The 24,809-nt window shown below is 48.4% G+C and overlaps 14 protein-coding genes across 14 annotated transcripts; 7 read left to right on the top strand and 7 right to left on the bottom strand.

Annotated features, from left to right (window-relative positions):
* Window positions 1-157: 157 nt before the first annotated feature.
* BDV27DRAFT_169479 (fungal specific transcription factor domain-containing protein) lies at window positions 158-2,973 on the bottom strand. The gene is made up of 3 exons (XM_032075043.1): window positions 2,777-2,973; window positions 1,790-2,715; window positions 158-1,691 (listed from the first exon to the last, which is right to left on the bottom strand). The coding sequence occupies exons 1-3, from the start codon at window positions 2,938-2,940 to the stop codon at window positions 580-582; spliced, it is 2,202 nt and encodes a 733-aa protein (XP_031930625.1). The 5' UTR covers window positions 2,941-2,973; the 3' UTR covers window positions 158-579.
* Window positions 2,974-3,370: 397 nt separating this feature from the next.
* On the bottom strand, window positions 3,371-4,416 carry BDV27DRAFT_154837 (class II fructose-bisphosphate aldolase; the record flags this gene model as incomplete). The annotated part of the gene is made up of 3 exons (XM_032072027.1): window positions 3,371-3,641; window positions 3,756-4,265; window positions 4,319-4,416. 3 exons carry the CDS (start codon window positions 4,414-4,416, stop codon window positions 3,371-3,373), a joined length of 879 nt encoding a protein of 292 aa, XP_031930626.1.
* Window positions 4,417-4,982: 566 nt separating this feature from the next.
* On the bottom strand, window positions 4,983-6,178 carry BDV27DRAFT_154838 (Ldh family oxidoreductase; the record flags this gene model as incomplete). Its single annotated transcript, XM_032072028.1, has 3 exons — window positions 4,983-5,924; window positions 5,985-6,113; window positions 6,170-6,178. The coding sequence occupies 3 exons, from the start codon at window positions 6,176-6,178 to the stop codon at window positions 4,983-4,985; spliced, it is 1,080 nt and encodes a 359-aa protein (XP_031930627.1).
* Window positions 6,179-6,519: 341 nt separating this feature from the next.
* Window positions 6,520-7,910, top strand: BDV27DRAFT_169482 (uncharacterized protein; the record flags this gene model as incomplete). The annotated part of the gene is made up of 3 exons (XM_032075044.1): window positions 6,520-6,685; window positions 6,840-7,675; window positions 7,752-7,910. 3 exons carry the CDS (start codon window positions 6,520-6,522, stop codon window positions 7,908-7,910), a joined length of 1,161 nt encoding a protein of 386 aa, XP_031930628.1.
* A 231-nt stretch (window positions 7,911-8,141) lies between these two features.
* On the bottom strand, window positions 8,142-8,678 carry BDV27DRAFT_154840 (Dabb family protein; the record flags this gene model as incomplete). The annotated part of the gene is made up of 3 exons (XM_032072029.1): window positions 8,142-8,289; window positions 8,361-8,589; window positions 8,660-8,678. 3 exons carry the CDS (start codon window positions 8,676-8,678, stop codon window positions 8,142-8,144), a joined length of 396 nt encoding a protein of 131 aa, XP_031930629.1.
* Window positions 8,679-9,826: 1,148 nt separating this feature from the next.
* BDV27DRAFT_154841 (major facilitator superfamily domain-containing protein) lies at window positions 9,827-11,618 on the top strand (the record flags this gene model as incomplete). The annotated part of the gene is made up of 4 exons (XM_032072030.1): window positions 9,827-10,027; window positions 10,159-10,432; window positions 10,498-11,282; window positions 11,361-11,618. 4 exons carry the CDS (start codon window positions 9,827-9,829, stop codon window positions 11,616-11,618), a joined length of 1,518 nt encoding a protein of 505 aa, XP_031930630.1.
* A 386-nt stretch (window positions 11,619-12,004) lies between these two features.
* On the bottom strand, window positions 12,005-12,846 carry BDV27DRAFT_169483 (RraA family protein; the record flags this gene model as incomplete). The annotated part of the gene is made up of 3 exons (XM_032075045.1): window positions 12,005-12,457; window positions 12,513-12,683; window positions 12,790-12,846. The coding sequence occupies 3 exons, from the start codon at window positions 12,844-12,846 to the stop codon at window positions 12,005-12,007; spliced, it is 681 nt and encodes a 226-aa protein (XP_031930631.1).
* Window positions 12,847-13,462: 616 nt separating this feature from the next.
* Window positions 13,463-14,437, top strand: BDV27DRAFT_169484 (uncharacterized protein; the record flags this gene model as incomplete). The annotated part of the gene is made up of 1 exon (XM_032075046.1): window positions 13,463-14,437. The coding sequence occupies one exon, from the start codon at window positions 13,463-13,465 to the stop codon at window positions 14,435-14,437; it is 975 nt and encodes a 324-aa protein (XP_031930632.1).
* Window positions 14,438-14,648: 211 nt separating this feature from the next.
* Window positions 14,649-15,752, bottom strand: BDV27DRAFT_169485 (isocitrate/isopropylmalate dehydrogenase family protein; the record flags this gene model as incomplete). Its single annotated transcript, XM_032075047.1, has 1 exon — window positions 14,649-15,752. The coding sequence occupies exon 1, from the start codon at window positions 15,702-15,704 to the stop codon at window positions 14,649-14,651; it is 1,056 nt and encodes a 351-aa protein (XP_031930633.1). The 5' UTR covers window positions 15,705-15,752.
* A 945-nt stretch (window positions 15,753-16,697) lies between these two features.
* On the top strand, window positions 16,698-18,027 carry BDV27DRAFT_154845 (uncharacterized protein; the record flags this gene model as incomplete). The annotated part of the gene is made up of 6 exons (XM_032072031.1): window positions 16,698-16,888; window positions 16,940-16,976; window positions 17,031-17,058; window positions 17,113-17,170; window positions 17,242-17,470; window positions 17,524-18,027. The coding sequence occupies 6 exons, from the start codon at window positions 16,698-16,700 to the stop codon at window positions 18,025-18,027; spliced, it is 1,047 nt and encodes a 348-aa protein (XP_031930634.1).
* Window positions 18,028-18,445: 418 nt separating this feature from the next.
* Window positions 18,446-20,038, top strand: BDV27DRAFT_142702 (Putative galacturan 1,4-alpha-galacturonidase A; the record flags this gene model as incomplete). The annotated part of the gene is made up of 4 exons (XM_032069992.1): window positions 18,446-18,451; window positions 18,583-19,431; window positions 19,554-19,708; window positions 19,756-20,038. The coding sequence occupies 4 exons, from the start codon at window positions 18,446-18,448 to the stop codon at window positions 20,036-20,038; spliced, it is 1,293 nt and encodes a 430-aa protein (XP_031930635.1).
* A 749-nt stretch (window positions 20,039-20,787) lies between these two features.
* Window positions 20,788-21,381, top strand: BDV27DRAFT_123692 (uncharacterized protein). The gene is made up of 2 exons (XM_032065924.1): window positions 20,788-21,071; window positions 21,123-21,381. Exons 1-2 carry the CDS (start codon window positions 20,882-20,884, stop codon window positions 21,326-21,328), a joined length of 396 nt encoding a protein of 131 aa, XP_031930636.1. The 5' UTR covers window positions 20,788-20,881; the 3' UTR covers window positions 21,329-21,381.
* Window positions 21,382-21,515: 134 nt separating this feature from the next.
* Window positions 21,516-22,909, bottom strand: mep20 (putative penicillolysin/deuterolysin metalloprotease). The gene is made up of 3 exons (XM_032077352.1): window positions 22,556-22,909; window positions 21,698-22,507; window positions 21,516-21,639 (listed from the first exon to the last, which is right to left on the bottom strand). Exons 1-3 carry the CDS (start codon window positions 22,785-22,787, stop codon window positions 21,620-21,622), a joined length of 1,062 nt encoding a protein of 353 aa, XP_031930637.1. The 5' UTR covers window positions 22,788-22,909; the 3' UTR covers window positions 21,516-21,619.
* A 1,010-nt stretch (window positions 22,910-23,919) lies between these two features.
* BDV27DRAFT_123694 (uncharacterized protein) lies at window positions 23,920-24,548 on the top strand. The gene has a single exon (XM_032065925.1). It carries the CDS (start codon window positions 24,023-24,025, stop codon window positions 24,497-24,499), a length of 477 nt encoding a protein of 158 aa, XP_031930638.1. The 5' UTR covers window positions 23,920-24,022; the 3' UTR covers window positions 24,500-24,548.
* The last annotated feature ends 261 nt before the right edge of the window (window positions 24,549-24,809 follow it).

The raw sequence follows: 24,809 nt of genomic DNA on the forward strand, positions 1-24,809 counted from the left end.
ATTCACCGTGAGAAAGTCATAGGCGACAAAAGCTGATAAGCTGACCCATTGATTCCTCATCATAGGTTCGTAATGGATATGGCCCCTACGGATGACCCATAACGTTCTATCTCTGTAGAATACTATGGCCAATTCAGGCTCGATCTGTAAGCGGCGCGCTATTTCAAGCTAGTTTGTCCACGAGGCTCCGTTTTTGGATATCGGTCGTTCAAGCAGGAGGCATTGGACGATCAACTCGAGGCCAGTTTTGCGTTTGCTGCAGGGGTCTATAATCACCGAGGGGAGGCTCAGACTTCGTCACGGTGGGCTTAAGTTGAACAACTCACGAAATCAATCCAATGATTTCTGGAGCCACAGCCAGAATGAATCGAATCACCAGGGAGGAGGCAGCGCATGCAGCCACAGAATATAGCCAGAATCTCACATAGCGAGCACAGCTCAGCATGGTGGCACGCTCACAAAGATTATCTAACCGCTCGCGAACAACTTAGATGTCTTACGCTGCAACCGATTTTCACAATGCATCCAAGACGGGATCATGTCAAAGTTGCAGAGTCCAACTACTTATGTCATCTCCGTCTAGAGTCCAAAAAATGATTGGTTCCCGTCGGGCACGTCATCCAGCCAGCCGAGATCGAACAGGTCGCGCAGGATTCCAAGCTCATCGATTAAAAAGCTCTTCCCATCAGCGGGTGGTAGGTTGGCAGAACCCTCTTGAGCCGGATATGTTCTATCTTGGTTTTGTCTCTGCGCGAACCCCGTCGGATCATTACCAGGCCATGCGTTATTAACCAGTGATTGAGGGTCAGCCGGAGCGCCGGTTATCGCATCATATGCCTCACTAGTAGACTTAATCAGCTTCGCTAACTTCTGGCCGGCCTCTTGTGCCACTGTCCACGTCTGTCCGAGGAATGAGAGCAATTGGAGCGCTAGTTCCGCTCGCTTCAGACAAACATCCATAGGTGTTGTGCCGCGGACCACCGGATATGTCCAGACGCAATAAAGGACTGTAATTGAAGCCACGAATATAGAATGTGCGGACAACCATGAGCATTCCATATTCGAAAATCGATGCAGGTCCGCATAGATGGCGATAATTTCCATGGCGCTAGTGAAACACTCCTGAACGGCGTCTAGACCGGGTCGAGGCATCTGCGGACTCGGACGATAGAGGAGCATAATGCATTGATGGTATTTGAGTTGCAGTCGTTGGACGGCAACCCCAGAGAGTGGGCTAGACCCACTCTGCAAACGGCCTGGCTGGTGATCTTGCACCTCTTGGAGAAGAGTAACACAAGCTCTTTGCGCTTCCTGTTGCCATGCACCTACATCTGCCGGCCAAGGAAAGCGACTAGGCGACCGGGAGACTCGATACAGCATTAGCTTAATCTCTGCAACGAGCCGGTCAAAGCGCAGAGAATAGATGCATGCAGTGTACGAGGTTGGAGCCCGTCCCGGGATCGGTCCTGCTTCTTGAGAGTTAGGATTCCGGTCCCAGTAGGTAGCCGCCTCTTCAACCTCGTCGTTGCTGTCGAACCCAGGGAATTCTCTATCAATCGCTTCATCCCGCAATGTGAGCGGGCGACCAAGTATCGTAGTCAGGGTACGATCCATGGAGTATGCTGACCAGAAGATTGCACTGCGCAAATGCCGTATGTTTCGCTGATATGGAGACTCGCTCTCTTTACTACCTACAGTTACGAGAGTTAGTCATCGTTTGTGTCAAACCTAGAAAATACGATATAGGTTGGTCCCAGCGTAGACTTCGATAATGAGACGAGTAACTCACTATTATCACGGCGCTGCAGCCCAAGGTCAAGACAGCTTGCAAGTATAGTATGCAATAGATACCACGCATTAAGTCCCTCCGGGCTGTAAAAGCTATGCTGCACCAAAAGCAAGAGAATCTGCACTCCCTCAATGCTATCATGAAGCTTGATCTGTGTGCCGTAAGACATCCCCGTCGCAAACAGCTCCCGAGAGCCAAAGGTTCCGGATAATTTGATTTCAAGAGATCTTGCACCAAGAGAAAGGACCAGGAATACCTGTGCCAGCGCTAGCTTCACTGGGAGTCTACTCTCCCAGGTCGATGTTTTGCTAAGGCGAAACACCTCCCCTAGAAGGGTATAGAAGACGTCCTGAGATATGAAAGGGTAGAATGTTGACGCAGCGAAATACATCTCGGCATATTGCTGACATTCTGCCATCGAAGGCAGGTCGACCTGCAAGGCTTCACATAGTACAGGGCCTTGACCCGGGTCGTTTAGTCCTTGATCTTGGTCATTCTGTCGCGAATACGCCAATGGCAGTCCTTGCGACTGAGGTACGCTCTCATAGATCAGACGGGCAAAGGTAACTCCAGATGACGGACCCAAATACTTCGGATCGCTGGCGTTGGTCAAAGAGAGTAAGCCCACTTCGTGGGCCAGCGGTTGGTCCCGAGTGATTCGGCTAGAAGACGAGACCGCCGGGGAGGCCCCAGACGTGTCGTCTGTTTGTGCCGTCCGACTCAGAGGTGACTGGACTTCAGCTAGATGAATAGCCCTCGTAGGGCCTATGGAGTGGACATCCTGTTGTGAGGCTTGTGTTGGGGAGACATGGCTGTGGTGCTGTTCTTGGTGCCATTGTGTCGGCTGCGTTCGGATATTTGCCGACGGCTCGATCTCTTCGCGGGCCTCCAGTTCCCGCACGCGATTCTCCAGGTACTGCAGTCGACTAAGGGAGATAAGCACACTTGAGACATTATGTCTTAATTGAGGCCCAGTTATAGTCTTACCTCTTAGAGACCGCTGATCCTGGAGTCCCTTCAAAACATTCCACTCCAGCTCGGGCGCAGTTCGAACAAGCGGGTGTGCCTCCGTCGCAGCGGACTTTCCGCCGTCGGCATCGCACACACGCCAGTGGACGGCGTCGGAGAGGCGAATTGAGTGAGGCAGACATGTGGAGTTAATGAGCACGCTTGCTGCAGCATGAGGATCAACATTTGTCCAACAATAGATTTGATGGGGATATGATGAGAGTCGCTGGAGTTATCGGTTGCAGCTCCGATGATATCGGACCGCGTAAATCACGTCCCCGGTCGGAGTTCGGCTAAACCCCGTGCGCCTACTTTGCAACATAACCTGCATCAAATCCTTCCACACGTTTGATATTATATGAAAGTATTCGGTTCCAGAGGAAGATTAATACCATAGAAGCTGGATTATTAGAGCAATTATGTTGTTTTGATCATTGGTCAGACAGTCCCCGTCTAAGAGGGGTTTTGGTTCAAAGTATATATATTCGAATGTTTCCATCATGAAACTTTGTAGGCAGTGTTGTATCAGCATACAGTATAATACTAGGTCTATGTTCTAGTGCATTCCCATAGCTAGTAGCGTCCCGAGGATCCCAGAATATCCATCATCCTCTCAATTGATCTAGCGTAGATCTCGACTGCTTGGACCTTGAGGACCGTCAACTCAAGTGAACCAGCTTTCTCAGCCACGAAGTCCGTATAATCGTCGCGCACGGTGCGGTTAAGGTTAATCTTCCTCACACCACATGTGATCGTCTGTTGAAAAAGCTCGTCAGACACCGGGTGTGTGCCGTGGAGGGCTAGTGGTGTAGTCTTTGACACCAGCTTCCCAATGGCCGAAAGACTGATATCACACCAAGTTGAAGGTTAGCCGGTCTGCATTGATATGTGGAGATATTATAAAGCATGGGTTGCAAAAGATTGTCTAGGAAAGAAGTAGCCGGGCAACTGTACGTACCGCTCAAGATCCCACGCTTTCTCCGGCCCGCCAGCCGGATAACCACCATGAATATTCCCAAAGGAAGGGGCCAGATAATGAACGCCGGCCCGACGCACAAATGTCTCAGCTTCTTCAGGACGCGTCATAACCGCGTCCATGTCCACAGTTGGCAAACCATCCTCGCCACCCTCAATACGGCCCATCTCCGCTTCGATGGTGATATTGAGAGCTCTTGCCCGGTCTACAATCTCTTTGCAATAGCGAATGTTGGCCTCTTCGTCGAGCGTAGAGGCATCCACCATGATAGAATCAAAAGGTAGGGAGAGAGCTAACTCCACATCCTCGGGCTTGATGCAATGATCCAGGTGGACTGCGATCGGCACGGCGGCCGCATGTGCAGCTCTTACAACGTAGCGAATGAACTCCGAGCCCTGAAAATGCATGGTCCATGGAAATAATTGGATAATGGCAGGCGAACGCTTACGCTCGGCAGCCCGAATGACGGCCATGATTCCGTCATTGTTGTAGCTTGATGCTTGTTAGACTTCGTATTGTAACTATACGGGGATGGCATCACTCACCAATTATACGCACCCACGGCGTAGTTGTTCTCATTGGCATGGTTGAGGATCCGCCAGGTTAGATTGCTGGCGGGATATGCGTCGTTTTCGGTATTCATATTGGAATATTATATGAGTGACGGCCTTATGAATACTGGAAAAGCATTACAGGATGGTGGTGTGCGAGATTGTGAGTCAATAATAAACATATTGTACCTATGTCACATAATAGTCTACACCGGCTTGTATATCTTGGCCGCGGCATATGTTCGCTAGTATTCGTTAATTATCGCTTCATGCCCGTCGGCTTCGGTCCGGTTCCTGGTCCCGGTATTCGGCCGGCCTTGACCCACCATGGGAAACATGAGTTGGGCCAAATGAAGTCATTATAAAGGTTTAATCTGGATAATCATTGAATGGCACATTGTACTGTACTTTTAGGTCCGCAAGGTTTGTCATAGGGCGTGGTTATTTTGCATTCAAGGTATCTCTGAGTCCCATGCGTTTATAACTAGCTGAGATACAATATACCATTATGTGCTACACGAATGAAGACCTGGATTGGTGTTGTAACTTGGAGACTATTATAATACGAATTGACGAGGTGGTAGAGGGTCATCCTCCAAAAGTTTAATACTGAACGGGTATCTTTTTATATTCTTTAACATCTATACACAGCAGTGACTCAGGATAGGGAAAGAGGGCTTTCGGATAGAGGAAGCTCAGAAACACCGTACTGTTTAGCAGTCTCAAGGAACATCTGCTTTTCAGCATCCGCATATGGGATTCCTTCCTGACGACGCTGCACACCGAGGCGGTGTTCTGGCTCTCCAGGGAAGAGCACTTCGTTGAAACCTGGGGCAGGAGTAACGCCATGGACACGTTGCACCAAAGTGTCCATACGAGCCTTGAATTGGTCTGTCGTCATAAAAATATCAGGCTTGACGGCGATGAAGCAATGCCCGACATCTTGCGGCTTGGTGTCCTTGTACTGGTCTCCGACTTCACCCCCAAAAGCTGCGCCTGTCAAGACACCCGACATGACATCCATCAGGATAGCGATACCAGAACCTTTGGGACCACCAATTGGTGCCATGCTTCCATTCAAGGCGACATTGGCATCGGTGGTGGGGTTGCCGTCCGCGTCCAAGGCCCAGCCTAGTGGGATGGACTCACCGCGACGGGCGGCGCGGCGAATCTTACCTTTAGCCACTACGGAAGGCGCCATGTCGAGGATGTAGGGAACTTCGTTGTTGGAAGGAGCGCCTGCTGCAAAAGGTGAAATCCCCAGAAGCGTCTCCTTGCCGCCAAAAGGTGGCATCTGCTTGGCGGAGTTGGTGAAGACAAGAGAGATCATGTTCTTCTCTAGGGCCTGAATCACATAGGTGGCAGCCATGCCAAAGTGGTTCGAGTGATTAACGGTGACCATTCCAATGCCGTAGATTTCTGCACGCTTGACAGCTTCCTCCATTGCTCTGGTGGCGACCACGAAGCCAAAACCATTGTCACCGTCCAGATGAGCCACAACGGGGGTCTTCTCGGTCAGCTTGAATTCTGGGGTTGCCTTGACACGGCCATTGCTGACACGATCCAGGTACTGAGGTAACCGAGCTAACCCATGAGTGTCCTACGGCATAGTTAGGTTACGCTGCGAAAAGGGTCAAAGAGCCACAGTAGCGGGACTTACCACGCCCCGAACATCCGCCATGACCAAACAATCGGCCATTGATTTGGCATCCTCCGGAGAAAGCCCAGCTTTCACAAGGAGCTCTGAGGCAAACTGACCAGCGGCAGTGGGATCGGCATAGTAGCGAGCCTTCGTAGCCAAAAGACGTTAGTAGATCGGATCATCCGAAACTTAGGACAACTTACGGAGGCCATTGTGCAGTAGTTGTATGGATAGAATTGATGATTGGAGTTAATGTGCACTGGCTTTCTTGGGGTTACAGAGCTTAAGAAGCACCCTATAAGTAGGAATTAGTATATACTGAGGTGAAAATAAAATGTAGTGAACTCCGATATGAGGGGAAGACCGAACACGGTAACGGACCGAAGCCGAATCGACTCCACATATTTTTGCCGTCGGATTTTAGCCGATGACTCGCCGATTCATTAATTTCCTGGATGGTGTCATTGCAAAGATTCAGAACTGTTCCGCACCATTTCTTCATTTTGGACCTGTCATTGAGATTGATTATCGGTCTACCAACTTCTAATCAAGGATGGCTGCTAAATGTGCCACACCCTTGCGGTCTTTGAACCCACAGCCCTTCGGACGGATCGTCAGCCGGCGACTGTACAGCAGCCAGGGCCCGACAGTGGCCGTCTTGTTCCAAGATATTGATCCTCCAGTCATTAACGGGGTTTGTAAACCTCGAAAGCCGGGTGGTGAGTGCATTAACTGTTTCTTATAGTGAAGTCTAGTTACCCTTGCACATTTCTTTACTGTGTTTTTCTTCTCTAGCTCTTTCCCTTGTAATTCAGTAATATCTTCATTGGCACGGTCAACGCAGATCTTCATGAGCTAATGCAGCTCCTGCAGGCTATCAAGACTCGGGAGCAGACATTGCCTACACACTGCGGTCAAAGGGTATCAACATCACCACTCCGGACCCTTCACCGCAAGTATCCAAACACGAAGGCTGGTGCTTCTCAGATACAGAGGAAGGCATCGTCTCCGCCGTGAATAACGGCGCTACCCATCTTTGGGCTAATACAATTCTATTTGATTCGCACCCGCTGCAACGATCTCAGAAATTAACACCCTATGCCTCGGATCTATATGTCGTGGGTCAGCCACCTGGCCTGGTAGAAAATTGCGACGATAAAGCATTCCTAAACGATAAACTTCGCTTATTAGGCGGCTACACTTTACCACGGTCATGGCTAGTGTCGAAGTCTGATAACCTGGACGAGTTTCTCGGCTCAATTAAAAGCTTCCCTGTTGTCGGCAAACCTGTTCGCGGACGCGGAAGCCATGGCGTAAAGCTATGCCATAGCCCCGCCCAGCTCAAGCAGCATATCGAGGCCCTTCTTGGGGAGTCGCCTTTGATTATGATTGAAGAATACCTAGCAGGCGAGGAAGCTACCATCACAGTTATGCCGCCATCGCCAGAACGGCCTGGGCACTGGAGTATGCTGCCCGTGACGAGGTTCAACCATGCGGACGGCATTGCTCCGTACAATGGATCTGTCGCGGTGACAGCAAACTCCCGTGTTGTGACGAAGGAGGAGATGAAAGATCCAGCGTATGGAAAGGTTATGGAAGAATGTCAAGGTGTAGCCAAACTTATTGGAGCAACGGCGCCGATCCGAATTGACGTGCGACGCTTCGGGGAGGGCTCGGAGTTTGCGCTTTTTGATATCAACATGAAGCCGGTAAGATATCCTGCGGCAATAAAGCTTGTGCGTAAATAATTGCATCTAGAGGCTGACTATGATCTTTGCAATACAGAATATGACTGGCCCTGGCCGTCCCGGTCGCGAGGATCAGGCCAGCTTGACTGCCATGGCAGCGGCCGCCATCGGTTGGGACTATGGAACTCTCCTGCAGAAGATTCTGGCCAGCGCACAGCGTCTAAGTGCTTTCCGTGACTATCGTAGTCCATTTTAAGTGAATTGAAGATAGTGTAAAGCTGTATTATTTTGAAGGTTCAATAGATTTCTAGTTCCAATGTACTTTTTGTGTCCAAACTCGAGAGCCTAAGTGACCTTATCATATATTTACAATAAAACGACCTAATAGGATGCGGAAGAAGCTTTCGTCTATCTTGCTAGGATAGGCATGGCTAATGGGTAGCTCAACACACAAATTCTAAGTATTAACATGAATATCTAACACATCTCACTGGGCTGCATGGTCATTGACGCCATTAGCCCCATTCAGTCCCTTTACAGGCAAGAAATGCCACATATATTCATCTTCTGGAGCAACTTCAAAATCAAAGCGCACCAGGTCCTCTTTATAGGGGAACATGTATGTACTAGTGACCCTACGTTCATGGACTAGAATAAGCAATCTCATCGCGAATGACGTTGCCTCGTTCTGAATCGTGTTACGTACCAATGATGCTCTTTGCTAGCTTGATATTTCTCTAGCTCTGCGAGGTTCTCGTGGAAGCTGAGGAGCGCAATCTCGAAGCCTTTGCTTCTCTCAATTGGGTCCGTCACAGACGGTCCTCCAACTACTAGGCGATGTCCTTTCACACAATCTAGCTCCTTCAACTTTTTGAGCTCTCGAACAAACGTGTCCTTGTGCTCTTGCGTCACCTCAGGACGGAACTTGAACATCACTGATGTTTCGAGTGTTAGAGGCGAACCAAAGTGTCTATCGCAAAGAGGTAATACGGTTGTAGGACTTACCCATGTGGACAATCGTCATGTTGGACGTTTGTAATATAAATATGGTACAGATGTGCAACACACAGTTATAATGCAGTATTTAGGAACTGGCTCAAGTACAGGAACTAGCTTCTAGAAAAAGGTGCTAGCAAGGTAAGGCAAAAGAGAGAGACAGAGAGATGATGACGAATCACTGTCTATATTTGATTGTGCATGGGATCTACCAAGTATAAGAATATGTCTTCGGTACAGTGTAGATTAGCCAACATCTGGGTACCAGCGTGTCTCGGACTGTAGCCGTCGCGAGGGATATGGCGGTTAAGTCCCGCAATGCTTCGGTTCGTCGCCGTTCGGCAGCGCGACACCTCTTCCATATGAGCACCTTTAGACATTGCATAAAGTTTCATATAAGTTATACGGACAGAAACTAGTGATTAGGCTGGCTGTTAGCTCCAAGATATCTGTAATACTGTGTCCGCTTGCATACGCGTTACCCCCTTTTCGCACGCTCTCCATCAATCATGCCATGTGTCTGTAAGTCTCGCGTAAACCTTTCGAAAGCCATATATCTCTAGGTACGATGGTATGTATTGTACCATGGCTATGAAATTATTATAACAGCTGGACGGTGTGGCCGAATTTGTTTGCCGAAATCTAGCATACTGAAGGCGTAGATCAAAACATAGCATTTATAGCATTTAAGCACATTTTGTAGTGAGCCATAGTATTCCTTCTCAGACGGAGAGAGTAAGAGAAAAAGGCTCTTGCACTGCTCCAACAATCCGTCCGCCACTATTAGTGGATAAAATATCACTGGGTTACAACTTACAACCATCCCCCCTTGACCGCTGATATGATTGTTGGAGACCGGCCGTCAACCAAGCAGACGATCACGGACTCGAATATATCCTTAGACTGGTCGGCTTTACAAGGCTAGGTAATGTCCGTCTCCGTACTTTGACTTCCCCGCATTCTTCTAAACATGGGGTGCATATGGCAAGGTGGAAGGTTTCTTAGAGCGCCTATATAATCCTAGTGGTTTTCTGATTTCTTTGACCACAGTCCCTACGTGTGTTTGCTGAGACTTTCCCAAGAAAAACATATTCAAAAGGCCTTTCTATTGTTTTGTTCTTTTCTTTCTCTCCCCCCTTTTTTGTTTCACTCCGTCAACTTTATCCCACACTCATCATGTCGGACGAAGTGAAGCACTCGCTTCAACATGATGAGGAAGCCGCTTCCACGGAGAAGGGGATGGACAACCGAGTGGCTGCCGCACAGCAAATGAGTTCGGAAGAGTTTGCTGCTGCGGAGAAGAGCTTGAAGCGTAAGCTCGATGCCCGCCTCCTGCTTTCCGTATGGATTATGTTCGTGATGAACTACCTTGACCGGGTGAGTGTTGAGAAATAACTAGCTAATATATTCAATATTACACCATATTTATTATGGACATTTATACATCTCCCTCCTCCTTTCGAAGTTTGTCTTTGCCCCTAACTAATTATTGCAACCCCGGTTTACAGAACAATATCGCTGCGGCCAAAGTTGCTGGTATTGCTAAGTCATTGCACATGACAAGCGAACAATATGCTACGGCAGTGGCTATTCTATTTGCTGGTTACGTGCTAATGCAACTCCCATCCAACATCTTTCTAGCTCAAATGCGTCCATCATGGTACCTCCCGGGTGTTATGACCATCTGGGGTATGCTTTCGGCCCTAGTCGGTGCGACCCACAACGCTGGGGGATTATATGCTCTCCGTTTCCTTCTTGGCTTTGTAGAAGCTGCGTTCTACCGTAGGTGCTCCACTTCCAACGTTACCCTGTTATGGCATTATTAGTTCGCTACTAACACTTACCAGCCGGTGCCTTGTTCTTAATCTCATCATGGTACCGGCGTGACGAGATGGGTGTGCGCAGTGCGTTCTTGTTCTCCGGGTCTCAGCTGGGCAGTGCCTTTTCTGGTCTCATCGCAGCCGGCATTGAGAGCGGCATGAACGGATTACGTGGCCTCGAGTCATGGCGTTGGATCTTCATTATAGAAGGTTCAGCTACTGTGTTTATTGCCATTTGTGCAGCCTTTATTCTCCCTGACTGGCCCAGTAATACTCGATGGCTCAGTCCAACAGAGCGCGCAGTTGCTGAGTGGCGGCTTATTGCTGATGCCGGTCAGGTCGATGAAGATGATGGACGGTGGAGCTATGGGTTTAAAAGTGCCTTGTCTGATTGGCGACTATACATCTTTGCGTTGACCTTCCTCTGTATACAAGTGTCGAGCGCCACGTCCAACTTCTTCCCATCCGTCGTTCAGACGTTAGGTTTCAACCGCGTCGATACGCTTCTTCTGACCGTCCCGCCCTATATAGTGGCGCTACTGATTTCGATAGGAAACAACTGGTCGGCAGACCGATTCAAGAATTCCTCTTACCATATCATCGGGCCACTGGTACTAGCCATCACTGGATTCGTCATTGCTGCTGCTACACTCAATACCGGTGCAAGATACTTTGCGATGATCGCCATGGTGGCAGGGGGCCACGGATCAAACGCCGTGCTTCTGGCATGGGTTCAAAAGACAATGCTTCGGCCACGCATAAAACGTGCATCGGCTGTAGCGTTCGTTAATGCAGTGGGCAATCTTTCCCAGGTGCGTCATTAACTGGAAGCGACCTTTCCTAATCGTCATGTAAGGAGTCCCCAAACTAACATTCGTCTACAATCATAGATCTTCTCCTCTTACCTATACCCCGACAGCTCGGCACCGCGATATGTTCTCGCTATGTCGGTCAACGCCGCATTCAGCTTAGCAGTCATTATTCTTACATTATTTATGCGAATGGTTCTGTTACGTGCAAACAAACGTCTTGCTCGTGGAGAAACAACCGTGGAACAAGAAATGAAGGGTGGCAGTCAAGCTGAGGTGTTGGGAGTTACTGAGGAGGAGCGTGCTATGCGTAGGGAAGAGTTCCGCTTCATTGCATAGGGCTGATTCGCGATCTTATGAGAGCTATTGACGGCTGTAACCTTCCGTTCTATATGCACGATGGAATAGGATTTGCGATGGAAGGCACTGGGGTCTAGTATACTCTCCCTGTTGCGATGATCGAAGTACTACCCAGGGGATGGGGATTTTGTTGGACGCGGTATCACTCAAACTGGAAGGGCTGGATACTGCCACGTCTCTCATATAATGCCGTCCTTTACTATATGATAGCATGTATTTGGTTTTCATTCATTATCTACCATTGGACGCATACACCCACTTCAGCATCAGCATGAGAAACGAGTGTATGATTAATTTGGCTTACACTTTCGGGGTTACGGTTCGACAAGTGAAAGCGACAATTAAATTATCTAGTCATGACTACATTACCGACCACGAAATTCCCTAAAAGCCTCCTCCACAGAACGTCCCGCCTTAATAGCCTCCGCACATTTTGCGTCGGCATCAGCAATAGCCGGAATGGCATCCAGAACCTGTTCAGCCAGCTCCTGTGGAAGTCGCACAACGCCATTAAGATCAGCGATAATATAGTCACCGGGTTTAATCCACGCATCTTGGTTCTCGGAATTGAGCCGAACGGGAACATTCACTTCCGAGGGGCGACATACTTCGCCTCCAGCAGTTGTGCCCACTGACTTTGCGAAGAGAGGGAAGTTGAGAGCACGGTGTTCGTTCAGATCGCGGACACGCCCGTCGATTACAACACCGGCTGCATTGAGGGCTTGGGCACGTAGAGTCATGAGACCGCCATAAACAGCATTGACATGAGGTAGGGGTTGAGAAATGAAGACTACTGCGCCTTCGGGGATCTTGTCGATCTAAGCCGTCGTTAGTGCTGGTCACAGACTTTACCAGAATATGGTGGCTACATACATAGTTGCCTTGCACTTTCGGAGAAGAGACGTCTGACTTGGGGACAAACTTGACGGTCATTGCTTGGCCGATGATCTTCGTCTCCCCGGCTTGGAATTGTGGGGAGTACATGGTTAAGCCTTCAAGGAAGCCGCCATTGGGATACTTTAGCTTGGATAGGCCATCGGCAACCTGGTAGAGGTTAGCTATCCCTTCTTGGTCTAGGACACCGATATCGAACAAATTCAAGTGAAATTATTCTTGGTTGCATTCTGGAGACTTGAGACTGTATACTCACATCACAAGCACCCCATGGCTGCAAACGCGCGATGATATCTTTCGGATCGGATGACATTGTAACGTGCTGGATTGTCGGGCGATTCAGCCAATTGATTTCTTCAGATACAACTGAGTTTGGTCCTTGCAAGGCGGATGTGAGCCACAATTATTAGTCTTTAATTTCACTACCTTCGATGTTGGATGATATCAATAGGATAACGACACGGTTGCTGTGGGGAAGGACGGAGTCCGACCGACTCTCGGCTCGGCTATTTGCCGACGGCTTCGGATATCTCCCCCGTTGTGCATTGGAGCTAAACTAATGTACAATAGAAAGAGGAGCTGAGAGTGAAAACCAAAAGAAAAACGCCAACTGAGGGGTGCTAGACCTCTGGTCCTATGCACCTGACACTTTCAACTTCGTGTAATTGCACTCCAGTAACTTCCTATATCGGAATGTAGATTCAGTGCCGAGCCACAGGCTTACTAGCTTGGAGAGATAGAAATATAAAGGAACCAGAACGTACAATTACACGAAGAATATAGTGGATCTATATTTCTCCGACTTTCCTTCCCTGACCATAGAGTTACAAGGGTACAATTGAGTCACAGCCCACACAATTCGCCTTCTCTAGCCGGTCATCATTTTCCTTCACTTGTCTGAAGTCATTGAGAGCCCGGGCATCGTCATCATGGGCAGCTTAGCAACCGAAGACAACAGCATCTTTCCAAAGAAGCCAGTTCCATCAGGCGCATGGGACACCCATCACCATATCTTCGAGCCGGACCGTTTCCCCTTCGCAGAAGGTCGACACTTCACACCAGCCCGCGCTTCACTTGAGGACTTACAGAAGTTCGAAAAGTCAATCGGAGTCGACCATGTCTGCATTGCCCATGGTCTCTCTTACGGACCTGACTGCAGGTCACTTCTTTACTACTTGGAGCAATTCGACGGCCAGGCGCGGGGTATTTGCGTGTTAGACCTGGAAACGGTTTCAGATGAGCTCCTAGATGAATACCACGCGGCTGGAATACGCTCGGTGAGACTTGACTTTTTCCGGCACAAAGCCATGGACAACGTGCAGATTCAAGCGGAGTTGATCGAAGCTACGGCCAAACGACTGGCAGCCTGGGGCAGGCCAGGTTGGAGCATTCAAATCCAGCAACCTCATCTTGAGTTCTGGCCTCGTCTGCGAGACGTGGTGAATGGATGCCCGGTACCTGTTGTGGTGGATCATTTTGCCTTGATTGCTGGTAGTAGCTACCGAGTCAATGACTATGTCACCAATATCCAGGATGATTCGTACCTGACAGAAGGAGAATGCATCGGTCTCGCAGCACTTTGTGAGACACTCCGAAATGGCAATCTGTGGATAAAGATATCTGCTCCTTACCGTTGTTCAAATCTGGCGCCAGGCTATGATGACCTCCAGTGGTTGGTGAGGCGTTTTGTGGATGCTAACCCCAGGCGAGTGGTTTGGGGAAGCGATTGGCCCCACACCCAGCGACACAAGGATCGGGTTGGTAAAAATTCGACTAGTGAGGAGGCCTTTCTTCAGGTTGACGATAAGGCCTGGATTGAGTCCTTGAGTCGGTGGATGTCAGAAGATGAGTGGCAGCTTTTGTGGGTGGAGAACCCGGCTACGCTATATGATTATCATGAGTAATTCTCTACGGTCAATGGAATCAGATATTTTAGTGATGGTTAACTGTATTCCATATGCGAGATTTAAACCAACGCAGAATGAGACCCAACGCCGTATATCAGTAGACCGTAAATGATATATCCATGTAACTTTTTTGACGCCATACGCTGGCAATTGGGGAATTCAATAAATATGAATTTGTCTTCTCTGCTGAGCTCTTCATCAAAATTAACTATGAACGCCCAAGGATTGTTCTAACCTCTACTGAAATAGCATCCGCCACCTGCTCTGTCGTAGAAAAACCCCCTAGGTCTGGCGTTAAAGTCTTTCCCGCTTCAATCACTTGAGTAACCGCCTGCTGTATCGCCTCAGCTTCTCTCGCGTACCCAGCATGAGATAGTAGCTCCACTCCTGATAGAATCAGCGCAATAGGATTAGCCGCTCCTGTTCCCGCAATATCCGGTGCAGCCCCATGTGCAGCTTCAAAAGTCGAAGCACTATCGCCTATGTTCGCACCAGGAGCCAGACCGAGTGAACCTACCAGTCCAGCCGCCAGGTCCGAGAAAATATCACCATATTGATTTACAGTGACGACAACATCAAAGTGACCGGGATTGCGAACAACAGAATAACAAGCCGCATCAATCATCATGTCATCAGCCAGTACATCAGGGTAAAGCCGAGCAACCTCTTGAAACGTTCGCAGGAAAAGTCCGTCCGTTTCATGGAGTACATTTGCCTTGTGCAAGCATGAAACCATTTTTCTACCGTGCTTCCGTGCATATTCAAAGGCATATTGAGACACTTTCCATGATGCACTACGGGTCACTCGTTTGATCGCCTCGGCTGCTGCGCCTTCCTCGAGACTTTTTTCCCAACCGATATAGGTATCTTCGGTGATCTCGCGCATGATGACTAGGTCCATCTTCTCATGACGTCCAGAGATGCCGGCATAGCCTCTAATCGGGCGTGGATTCACGAATAAGTTCAGTTCCCGCCGAATGGCATTATTGATCGAGGGGTATGTCGCCACCGATCCGTCTGTCTGCGTACAGCTGATACGGCCGTGAAGCTTTTCTGCTAGCAGTGGGGCTTTGATACAAAACTTCACTTCCTTTAAGCGCTGGATAACTCGAAGTGGTAAAGGGTGCTCATATAGCTTAACTGCCTCGTCTGCAATAGGGATGAAGTCCCATTCTGGCTGGATGCCCGTTGCTTCAATGACGCGGATAGTGGCCTCTGTGATCTCCGGCCCGATTCCGTTTCCTTTGAGAACTCCGATTCGCATGGTGGCCAGATAGCAATCGTAATAAGCAATTTGTTGATGAAGGAGGTTATACCTGCCAGAGGCGTATCATCATAAATTATTATGATACGATACAGTTGAAGGTAATTTGGGGTGAAAAACAATGCGGACTATTCGGCTCACCCGAGGTCTTCAATCGGGGATCGGATAGATCCGAAGGCATGATGGAAATTTACTCGAAATGACCTCTGGTGCCATATATAGCCGGGCTTTTTATTAAAAAAAAAATTAATTAAGAAATATTAGCGTTATTCGTTGAATGAGCGCTTGGAGATCCAGGGCATAAGTAAGTTTTAAGCTTAATCACTCAATTCAAAGACATGCGGATGAATGCTGAGAAAACAGATACTCCGAGCCCCAGATGTGAATATGCCATGGATATGCTTTCAAAACTAGGTAATATAGAGCGATATACCAGACTGCTACACCCTGAAGATGTCTCACTCATGAGTCAGTGCTTACTCAATACTCTTATCCAAGAACACAGTAAAAGGTTCTATGCCTCGATTCTTGTCTCACAGCGAGTGACTATGCTCACATTGAAATAGCTAATAGAAAGCTACCCTGAAATGATGTGAAAATGAGATAGTGGTGAAGAAAGCATGCCCAAGCACGGATATAGAACTCTTTGGAGCTGTATTGTCATTGATTTCCTTCAGACTAGCACACAAGTAATCCCCTTAACTCGTGAACCCAGTTAATTCAGACGCGAGCTAGCGGATGCTTCTCTCGTATTAATTATCAAAAATTCCCATTTTTCAGCCACAACGACACAACCGGAAAGAGCTGGTGGAGCTTTTACCGTGCATTCTAAACCTATCAAGGAATAGGGACTCTGGAGCCTTAGGCCCCCACCCGGTAGCCTAGCTTTCACAGACCCATATTTAACTCTGCTATTTGCGACGAATACGAACCTAACCCGCACACCAACTTATTGCAACTGCTTCAGTTCATGCCATAGAGCCATTGCAGAAAATGGGTGGCTTTCACGTATACTGCGCGATATGTGGCTCAACCTTCTCCAGCAGGCAGTTTATCTCAATTGATTCTGACAGTGAAATGGGTGATCATACCTATTCTGGAGAGGTGATTGGCGATAGTGATCTGGAATGGCTTGATGATCTCCGCGCACTGGGCCTTAATCCAGACGCTGTTGGAGACAGAAAGTTTGTTATCCGTTATTTCTCTGACCTGTCCTATTGTCCTAACAAATTCAGGTCTTTTGTTACTGGCGATGGATACTATGACGATGCAGTGAGTTGTTATTAAATCTAAACCAACGGGAAGACGTTCTAATAGAGGGTACAGGGTGCTATTGATGCTGATGCAGGCGAAGGTTGTTTTTGATATAACTATTAACCCTAACTTTTGCAATCTAACGTAAAAGAAGATCCAAATGTTCCCATTGACCCAGACCGTCGACCGCCATATCGCTTCTACGCGTATATGTATGTCTTTTCCCCATAGAATCTCAGACCCTTGCTCATTTATCGCTTGCGGCCTTGCTGATCTTTCCTAGGGCCTGGAACGATGGGATGCAGGAACATATACCTGTTTTCCCTTTTCATAAGATCTGCTACGAGGATATCCTCCTTAGATGCTTCAAGGATGAAACACTAAATGGAGACGTCCTTTATTCCCTCTGTGGGGAACTAGTTAATGATTTCTCTCACAACGCACTGCTTTTGGATTATGGAGAGCCCACGCCCCCAGGTGAGCAATACTGGGAATGCAAGAAGGGCGAAGAGGTAATTCCACCTTATCAGAAAGTGAGCCCTATATTGACACGGTCGTGCTATAGCTCCTAGTGACGAACCCAGTGGAAATCTCTCCGTTAACTAAATATCTGAATAAGCTTCGGGACCTGGTTAATGCTGAACTTGACACACCTCAGCCCGAAAAAGGCCCGGAGAGCGCCGACATATTCAACAAACTTCCCTATGAACTGCGGCAGCAAATCTTCAGCCTCCTTCCCTTGGCGTCTGTGTTGGCTCTCAAAGCAGCATCATGGTCGATGCACACGACTCAACTTCCAGAGAAGAGTTGGAAAAAAAGACTAGAATCTGACTTACCTTGGCTCTGGGAAGTTCATGTTATCGATATGACTGGCTCCCAGAAGCTGGAGGCTAAGCTTTCCAAGATAATTGCTAAGCTTGAGGAGAAGAGTCAGTATAGGAATGGCAAAGCCAACTATATCCCCGGACTTGCAAATCGAAAGAGGATTTGGATGGTTTGTGAGGACATTAAAACCCTGTATCATGAAAACTTAGCTGAAAAGGCCAAAAGTGAGAAATCAGAAGCCTGAACCGGAAAACTAAAGATGGAAGAGGACTTTTAGTTTAAATCAAGCAGACAATTGAGCCTCAATCAATCAACTATATTCCTCAAATCTAGATGGCTGTCTCTGAGTACGTGAATAGAGAGTGAAAGCCTGCCAATGGTACATAAGCAGCCCAGGGGACAGACCTCAAAAGCCAACACTGCTCAATAGCCGTCGGCAATAGGATGTACCCTTGCACTTGTGAATAATGACATGACAAATAATATATGCAGACACCGTGTAATGCAAGGGAAAATAAGACTATGATGTCAGATTTTGCATGGTCACAGCGGACAAGCACGCCAGGTGCACCAACACAGGATGCTGATGGGCTGCGTTACGGCCCAGGAACTGCCTCAAGTGCATCGAGGTCAAGCTTTACGGGGTTTGGATGTCGATCTCCATGTCGGTATAAAATCCGCCGATATCCATCTACCGGATTATTATCCACCCATATACATTTTGATCCCTCATAAAACATTCCTCGGATCCTGTAAAGCGCTGAGTGGAAGAATCAAAAACACCGTTGAAAGTATGAAGCTAACCGCATCAAACCCCCTGTTGCTTCTAGGCTTCGGCCTCCTAGGCCACGCATCGCCATCGGTCGAGGTACAGGGCAAACATTGCACAGTAAAGCCTCTCGGTCACGGCCAAGACGACGTCCCCAACATTCTCAACGCAGTGGAAGAGTGCGGCCAAACGCCAGGAGGAAGGATTTCTCTTCCGGCGCCCTACACGTATCGCATCAACCAGCGAATGACGACGCATCTTGAGCACTCCACCCTCGAATTAGGCGGGACGTTACTCTTCAGCGACGACATTACATACTGGGTAGATAATTCCTACCGGATCGACTTCCAAAATCAGTCAACAGCCTGGCGGGTAACCGGCCATGACTATGTGATTGACGGAGGTCCGGAGAGAGGTGGAATCGACGGAAATGGTCAGATGTGGTACACTTGGGCGAAAGGAGGGAGCAATGTGTTCGGTCGACCTATGCCATTGCATGTGTTGAATTCGACCAGGGCGGTCCTTCGCAATCTCGCCATTCGACAGCCGCAGTTTTGGGCTGTGTTGGTTGATTCCTCGTCGCATGTTGAGCTGGATAATTTCTATGTCAATGCGACTAATTCAGATCCTAATGCCACCAAGGATACGGTTTGGATTCAGAATACGGATGGGATTGATATGTACAGATCTGATCATGTTACAATCACGAACTGGGTGTATGAAAGTGGTGATGATGCGGTGGCATTCAAACCGAATTCGACTAACATTCACGTTGAGAATGTGACGGTATATGGAGGACCTGGGATTGCGTTCGGATCGTTGGGACAGTATCCCGACAGGTATGATATTGTCGAGAATATAACTGTGAAGAATGTCGATGTGAGTAGGAGATTCAACAGTCTTCAAAATGCAAGCACTAATATAAGCAGTTCCAACCGTCCTTCCAGAGAGCGATGAACTCCGGAATATACTTCAAGAGCTGGTAAGTCCCCCATCTACAGAATATATGCATTGGTCAACTAATAATATCCAGGATCGGTGTCAACTTCGGTGTCCCTCCGAACGGAGGTGGAAACGGCCATGGCTATGTACGCAATGTGACTGTCGAGGATATCACATTCAAGGATGTACAGCTACCGATATACATAGATACATGGTACGTAATATCAGACCTATTGGGACATGCAGGCTAACGGAAGGCAGCTTGAGCTACCTATTCGACCAAAATGTTACCCAATACTGCGATACGTCCACGTTTCGATTCGATGATCTCCACTTTAAGAATATCAGCGGCAATGGGCTTGCTACTCCCACTGACTACACGGGCAAGAATATTACATTCGCAGTATCCATGATCTGTTCCAAGGAGGCGCCATGTACCAATATCACTTTCGAAGATATGGATATCAAACTGCCTGAGTCGTATAGCGGAAAGAGTGTTCTATGTGAGAACGCTGATGTGCAAGGCCTTAAATGTAACTCATAATCATCTGTCTATTAGAAGACTAGGGGCATGCAGGATGAGAGATTCAATAAGATACAAGCGAGACCTATGTGAACAAGTGACTATGTTGGGTTGGTCTTCCAAGGGATCCATGTTACATAACATAATAGGCAGATATGCGATTCGTCTTGCATCGTTGTAAAGGGAAACTCCATGGCCGACGTCAATAATAGTTAAAGGCTCACAAGTACCGACCCGATTTGATGAAGTCATACCCTTAATGCATCAACACCAGTTGCTAATTTTAACCTCAGCATCAATATCCCGCCTCCTAGCTTGGCATGACATACCATTAACGAACATTATTGGCTCTGAGCACCTTCCTAGTTGAAGCTCCTATCAATGCTGCAGATGAAAAATGAAGAGCCAATGATTGTTCTAATCTTTGTGGAGGACCGACAGGGTTGTCAAACGGGCTCGTATTTAGGTGGCAACGGCCGAGCACCGAACCAAGGATTCACCCACCTTGCTCCGACGACCTAATCGGATTGATACGCGATCTTCCCTGTAAAGCATGGGTACCTAAGATCTCAACCAGCGGTCTCATAGGTCCTGCAGCCAAGGTCGAAGATTGCGGGGAGCCAACAGTGGCAGTGACTTCTTGTGAGAAGGATCCAAGATCGAATCCAGTGGTAAAACTGTCACAATGATGCGGTGCCCTTCGTATTCGCTAGTCATCTGCAATATCTTGGCCAATCATTATCGCACAGACTGAGACAGGATGAGTAAACGGATATTCTGCTAGAGGTATAAGAGTAGCTGGCCGTCGCAGGGAACTCAGCGTTCAAAACAATCTACCGGAATTGAAAGAACACATTCAGTACAATGTATATTTCCAAAAGTCTATCTCTTCTTTCTATCCCTTTCGCCCTTGGGGGCTTAGCAGCAGCTGGTGGCTGTGGCGATGCTGATGCCTGCGTTGGAACCGAATATTGCACAACTGCCACCTTCACTACTCCAAAGGCGACAACGATAACAACTTGTGTTCCCACACCGACTTGCTTAGGGGTCTATGGTAAGTAGCATTATATATCGAGCATGGACCTGTTAGGTTGACCATGTCAAGCGGACTGTGTCTCTGGTGGTGGAGGCCCAGTTTGCTGCTCGACTTATTGTGCAGCTACGAAGTGCCGTCCGACTGATCCGAAATGGCCTGGCTGCTCGGAGGATCTGGGTGTTTGCTTGGCTGATGAGAACTGCTGTTATAACAATAAGTGTGTCGATGGTCTTTGCCGCAGGGTTAAAAAAGAAAAAAGGGCAGTAATGTTTTGAACCAACGATGGTCAGGGTGGAGAAAGAATGATGATTTGCCATGCATGTTCTAGTTATGTGATCTTGTTGTCTCGAAATATACATATTTGTGGTTGTGGGAAGCCCAGGTGGTTTACATTATGATTGTGCAGTGGTAAGGAGAAGTAGTCAAGTGAAAACCTTTATTTTTTCCCTCTTAATCGACTTTAATGCTATCATCCATCGCTTATTGTCTCTTCGGCTTTCCAACACACCGTGCAAGAAATACTCTTTATATCTGTATCCCACATTGGTGGTCACAACTACGCTCGTCTAACAGTTGAGGTTGACGGCTATCATCAGGAGTTAGTATATGTCTTTGCACAGAAAGTCAGTAAGCAGAGTACGTACCATTGGCAAACAGGGCATAGGTGTCTGCATTCAATAGAGCCTGGCTGGCACTCAAGGCGGTGGCAGCGGAGTATCCATAGCCAAGGTCGTCGGTGCCAGGGCTGTACACACCCGGGGCATGAGTGAACTCATGGAGGGTGGTAGTGGCCTGGTCCTGGGCGTGGCAGGTGCTAGTCAAGGCCGGAAGGTAGGAATAGTAGAGGTCGCAGTTGGCGATGATGTTATAAGCCGGAAGGGTGTATGCAAGCACATTGGAGCTGCAGTATCCGTACACGTCACTGCAGTAGTACGTGGTACTTCCGGAAGCGGTCGACGCTGCTTCGTTAGCAACGGCGTTCAGGCGAGCAGCAACCGTGCTACGGGTGGAGCTGGATGTCGTCTTGAAGTACTCCTGGAAACGGGAGGAAGATCCTGACTGCGCAGCGTTGGCAGCTGCACGTGCCAGGGAGACTGTGTTTCTCAGAGCAGTCTGGAGGGCTGACGATCTGCTGCCAGAGCAGGAGGTGACCTTGGTACGACGGTCCAGGATCTTGACTGCCTGGGAGACAGTGGCGGCCTCAGCCGCATCGACATCAATGGAGAGCTCATTCGAGGTGAATGGAATGTATCCAGTGACCTTGTTCTCAGTGGTGATAGGCACCAGACCGTTGCTGTTGATGGTGATAGTACCTCCCTCGGACAGGTCACTAGTACTTGCGATATCGAACTCGTCCTCGATAGTGGCACCAGGGGCAAGGGTTGTCAAGGCATCGTCAGACAGGCCTTCAGTGATCAGGCGTTGCTTGACACCCTGAAACTGAACCTCGGTTGCTAGGCGATGTCAGTATATGCTTGCAAGATTAAGGGTTCGAAGCATACCATTGCGGAACAGAGACACCTTCTGCACCGGGGCAGCATCTTTGAAGAAGTTCAGGTGCACAAAGGTGACATCCTCACTGCCAGTATTCTTGACGACAGCCTTGATCCGAGTGTTGCCCACCTGGCTAAGAGTCACGTCAAGTCCAGGAGCGCTACCAGGAACCTCCACAGGAACGGCATTGAGAGTAGGTGCCAGGGCCAGAAGAAGAGAGGAGGCGGGAAGGAAACGCATCTTTAAAATTGAAGGACTTGAGGTATTGAAAAGGGCTGTTGAGCTCGAATGACCTGTTTGTGATGGAGTAAAAGCTGGCCATCACAGCCCCTTTTATAGATGAGTGTTACACTCCGTACGACGTTGAATTGCCTTTCAGTCACCCCCTCAATTTCTCACCCTGATACTGCAGTACCATGAGCTACGGAGATAGTTACTCTGTGACTGGCACTGTTGACATCTCGGAGGGCATGGCTCCATCGTGTTCACGCACGGGAAATTGAAGCAAGAATGGATTGATGCCCTCCATTGGCTATGATAGAAAACGCTGTGATGAAGCGATTTATTCGGCTGTGGCCTATAACGGAGAGCATCCTTGGCCCGGCGGAGAACCGCTGCAAGCTATATAGATTTAGGAAGGTCCATCTTGGGGTTAACCATGCCTGGTGCAATCGGGGAGCGAAGCCAAGATGTGGCTTGATGGTGTTTCATCAGGCACTTGATAAGAAAGCATTAATCCCGTCGCATCTCCCGGCTTCCGTTCTTGGCGAGAGTCTAAGACTTTCTTGGCGCATCAGGAGGTCGCTGTAATCTTCGGACTTCTTATCAGATAGAAGTGGTGGCAGTGTATGTGACTGTTCACGAGGAGATGTAGTCGTCGAGATTACATTTTAGAGTTCATAGGCTTGACATACATAGACAGGTTTTGTATGTATCGAGCATTAATAAACGTGCTAAATCATATAAATCCGGAGTTAGAAACCACTTGCATTCATTTTCCAAGAGTCAGCAGGTTGCAGGATGGTGTCATATCAACTAGTGCTCGGGCCCGGCACTATAATGCTTAGTCGCACTCCAGAAAATGCCGAATGGTCTTAGGGCAATTTAAAACCCTTGAAGAATGTAACCCAAGACTTGAAAAGCCTCGGCATTTTAAGATTAGTGGTATTTTCCGTCAATCAAAGCCTTTGATCCCCCAATAAGTGGATTGTGGGGAATCCCATTCCCTGTTGACCAGTATCACACGATGCAGGGTTATCATTGCCATTGGCCTGCTACGATGTTGAATGCCGAATATTAGAAAGCCGTAGTTCATCGGCGCATTCCGGATTGTCCCTTATCAGGCAGCTGTGAATCTAGAACAGAGTAGGTGGTTGCATATCCCTCCATCCCACAACTTCCGCAGGATAGTCACTCTTCAAAAGAACCATCATTAGTCTGCATTACACTCTGTGCACGGAAGGTGAACAGCAAAGATGAGTACTTCTCTTTCTCTACAAGTTACCATCACTCCCCCAGTTATTCCAGCCTTCTCCGAGCCGCCGACAGTGCCTATACAAGTGTCTGTGCACAATCCCTCCGACACGCCGATCACAGTGCTCAACTGGGGTACCCCGCTGGACCCTAGCGCTAATGTCCTAAGTATCTTCGACCTCCGTGATACAACCGAAAATCAGCCGGTGACCCTGCCAACCATCAAAATATCCCGTCGGATGCCACCCTCGGTTGATGATCTGGTAGAAATCCCGGCGGGCAGTTCGGTCGAGAAGGAGGTTACACTGCCTCACGTTCCACTCACCATGGGACACGAGTATTCCGTCCAGGCTAAGGGAAACTGGCATTCGGTGTGGGAGAGTCCTCGCGACGACGTTACTGCGGAGAAGCTGGAGCACCTTGGAGCTGCCGAACGGGGCGAGTTCACATCAAATGTTGTTGCCCTACGCATTGAATGAGAGAGATGATATTGTAATTTGTTGATTTCCCCAATGTTGAATTGGGTAGTCATATTGCTTTCGTTCCCTGTCCGGACATGTGCGTACTCAGATACGATCTATGAACCTTTTGACATTGCGAGATACCGTGCTTTTCTGGAGACCGCAGTAGGTGCACTAGGTCTGCGTCGTAAAGAAGGTCATTAGATGATTGCCTGCCGATATAGCAAGGCAGAGAGTCTCGCATTTCTTTATAAGCACGAGAAAGATATGTGGTAGAGAATCAGGAGCATACTAGTTTATCTGAGACTCGGTGAATTTTAGTTATTTA

Source organism: Aspergillus caelatus (genome assembly GCF_009193585.1).
Source record: "Aspergillus caelatus strain CBS 763.97 unplaced genomic scaffold BDV27scaffold_34, whole genome shotgun sequence".
NCBI classification, from domain to species: domain Eukaryota; kingdom Fungi; phylum Ascomycota; class Eurotiomycetes; order Eurotiales; family Aspergillaceae; genus Aspergillus; species Aspergillus caelatus.

Coding starts and splice junctions, on each gene's coding strand:
- BDV27DRAFT_169479 (XM_032075043.1), bottom strand. CDS start 2,940: ATGTCTGCCTCACTCAATTCGCCTCTCCGACGCCGTCCACTGGCGTGT. Junction 2,716..2,776: donor GGATCAGCGGTCTCTAAGAG/GTAAGACTATAA, acceptor TATCTCCCTTAG/TCGACTGCAGTACCTGGAGA. Junction 1,692..1,789: donor GCTGCAGCGCCGTGATAATA/GTGAGTTACTCG, acceptor TCGTAACTGTAG/GTAGTAAAGAGAGCGAGTCT.
- mep20 (XM_032077352.1), bottom strand. CDS start 22,787: ATGCGTTTCCTTCCCGCCTCCTCTCTTCTTCTGGCCCTGGCACCTACT. Junction 22,508..22,555: donor GGTGTCTCTGTTCCGCAATG/GTATGCTTCGAA, acceptor GACATCGCCTAG/CAACCGAGGTTCAGTTTCAG. Junction 21,640..21,697: donor CTATGCCCTGTTTGCCAATG/GTACGTACTCTG, acceptor TCCTGATGATAG/CCGTCAACCTCAACTGTTAG.
- BDV27DRAFT_123692 (XM_032065924.1), top strand. CDS start 20,882: ATGTATATTTCCAAAAGTCTATCTCTTCTTTCTATCCCTTTCGCCCTT. Junction 21,072..21,122: donor GACTTGCTTAGGGGTCTATG/GTAAGTAGCATT, acceptor GACCATGTCAAG/CGGACTGTGTCTCTGGTGGT.
- BDV27DRAFT_123694 (XM_032065925.1), top strand. CDS start 24,023: ATGAGTACTTCTCTTTCTCTACAAGTTACCATCACTCCCCCAGTTATT.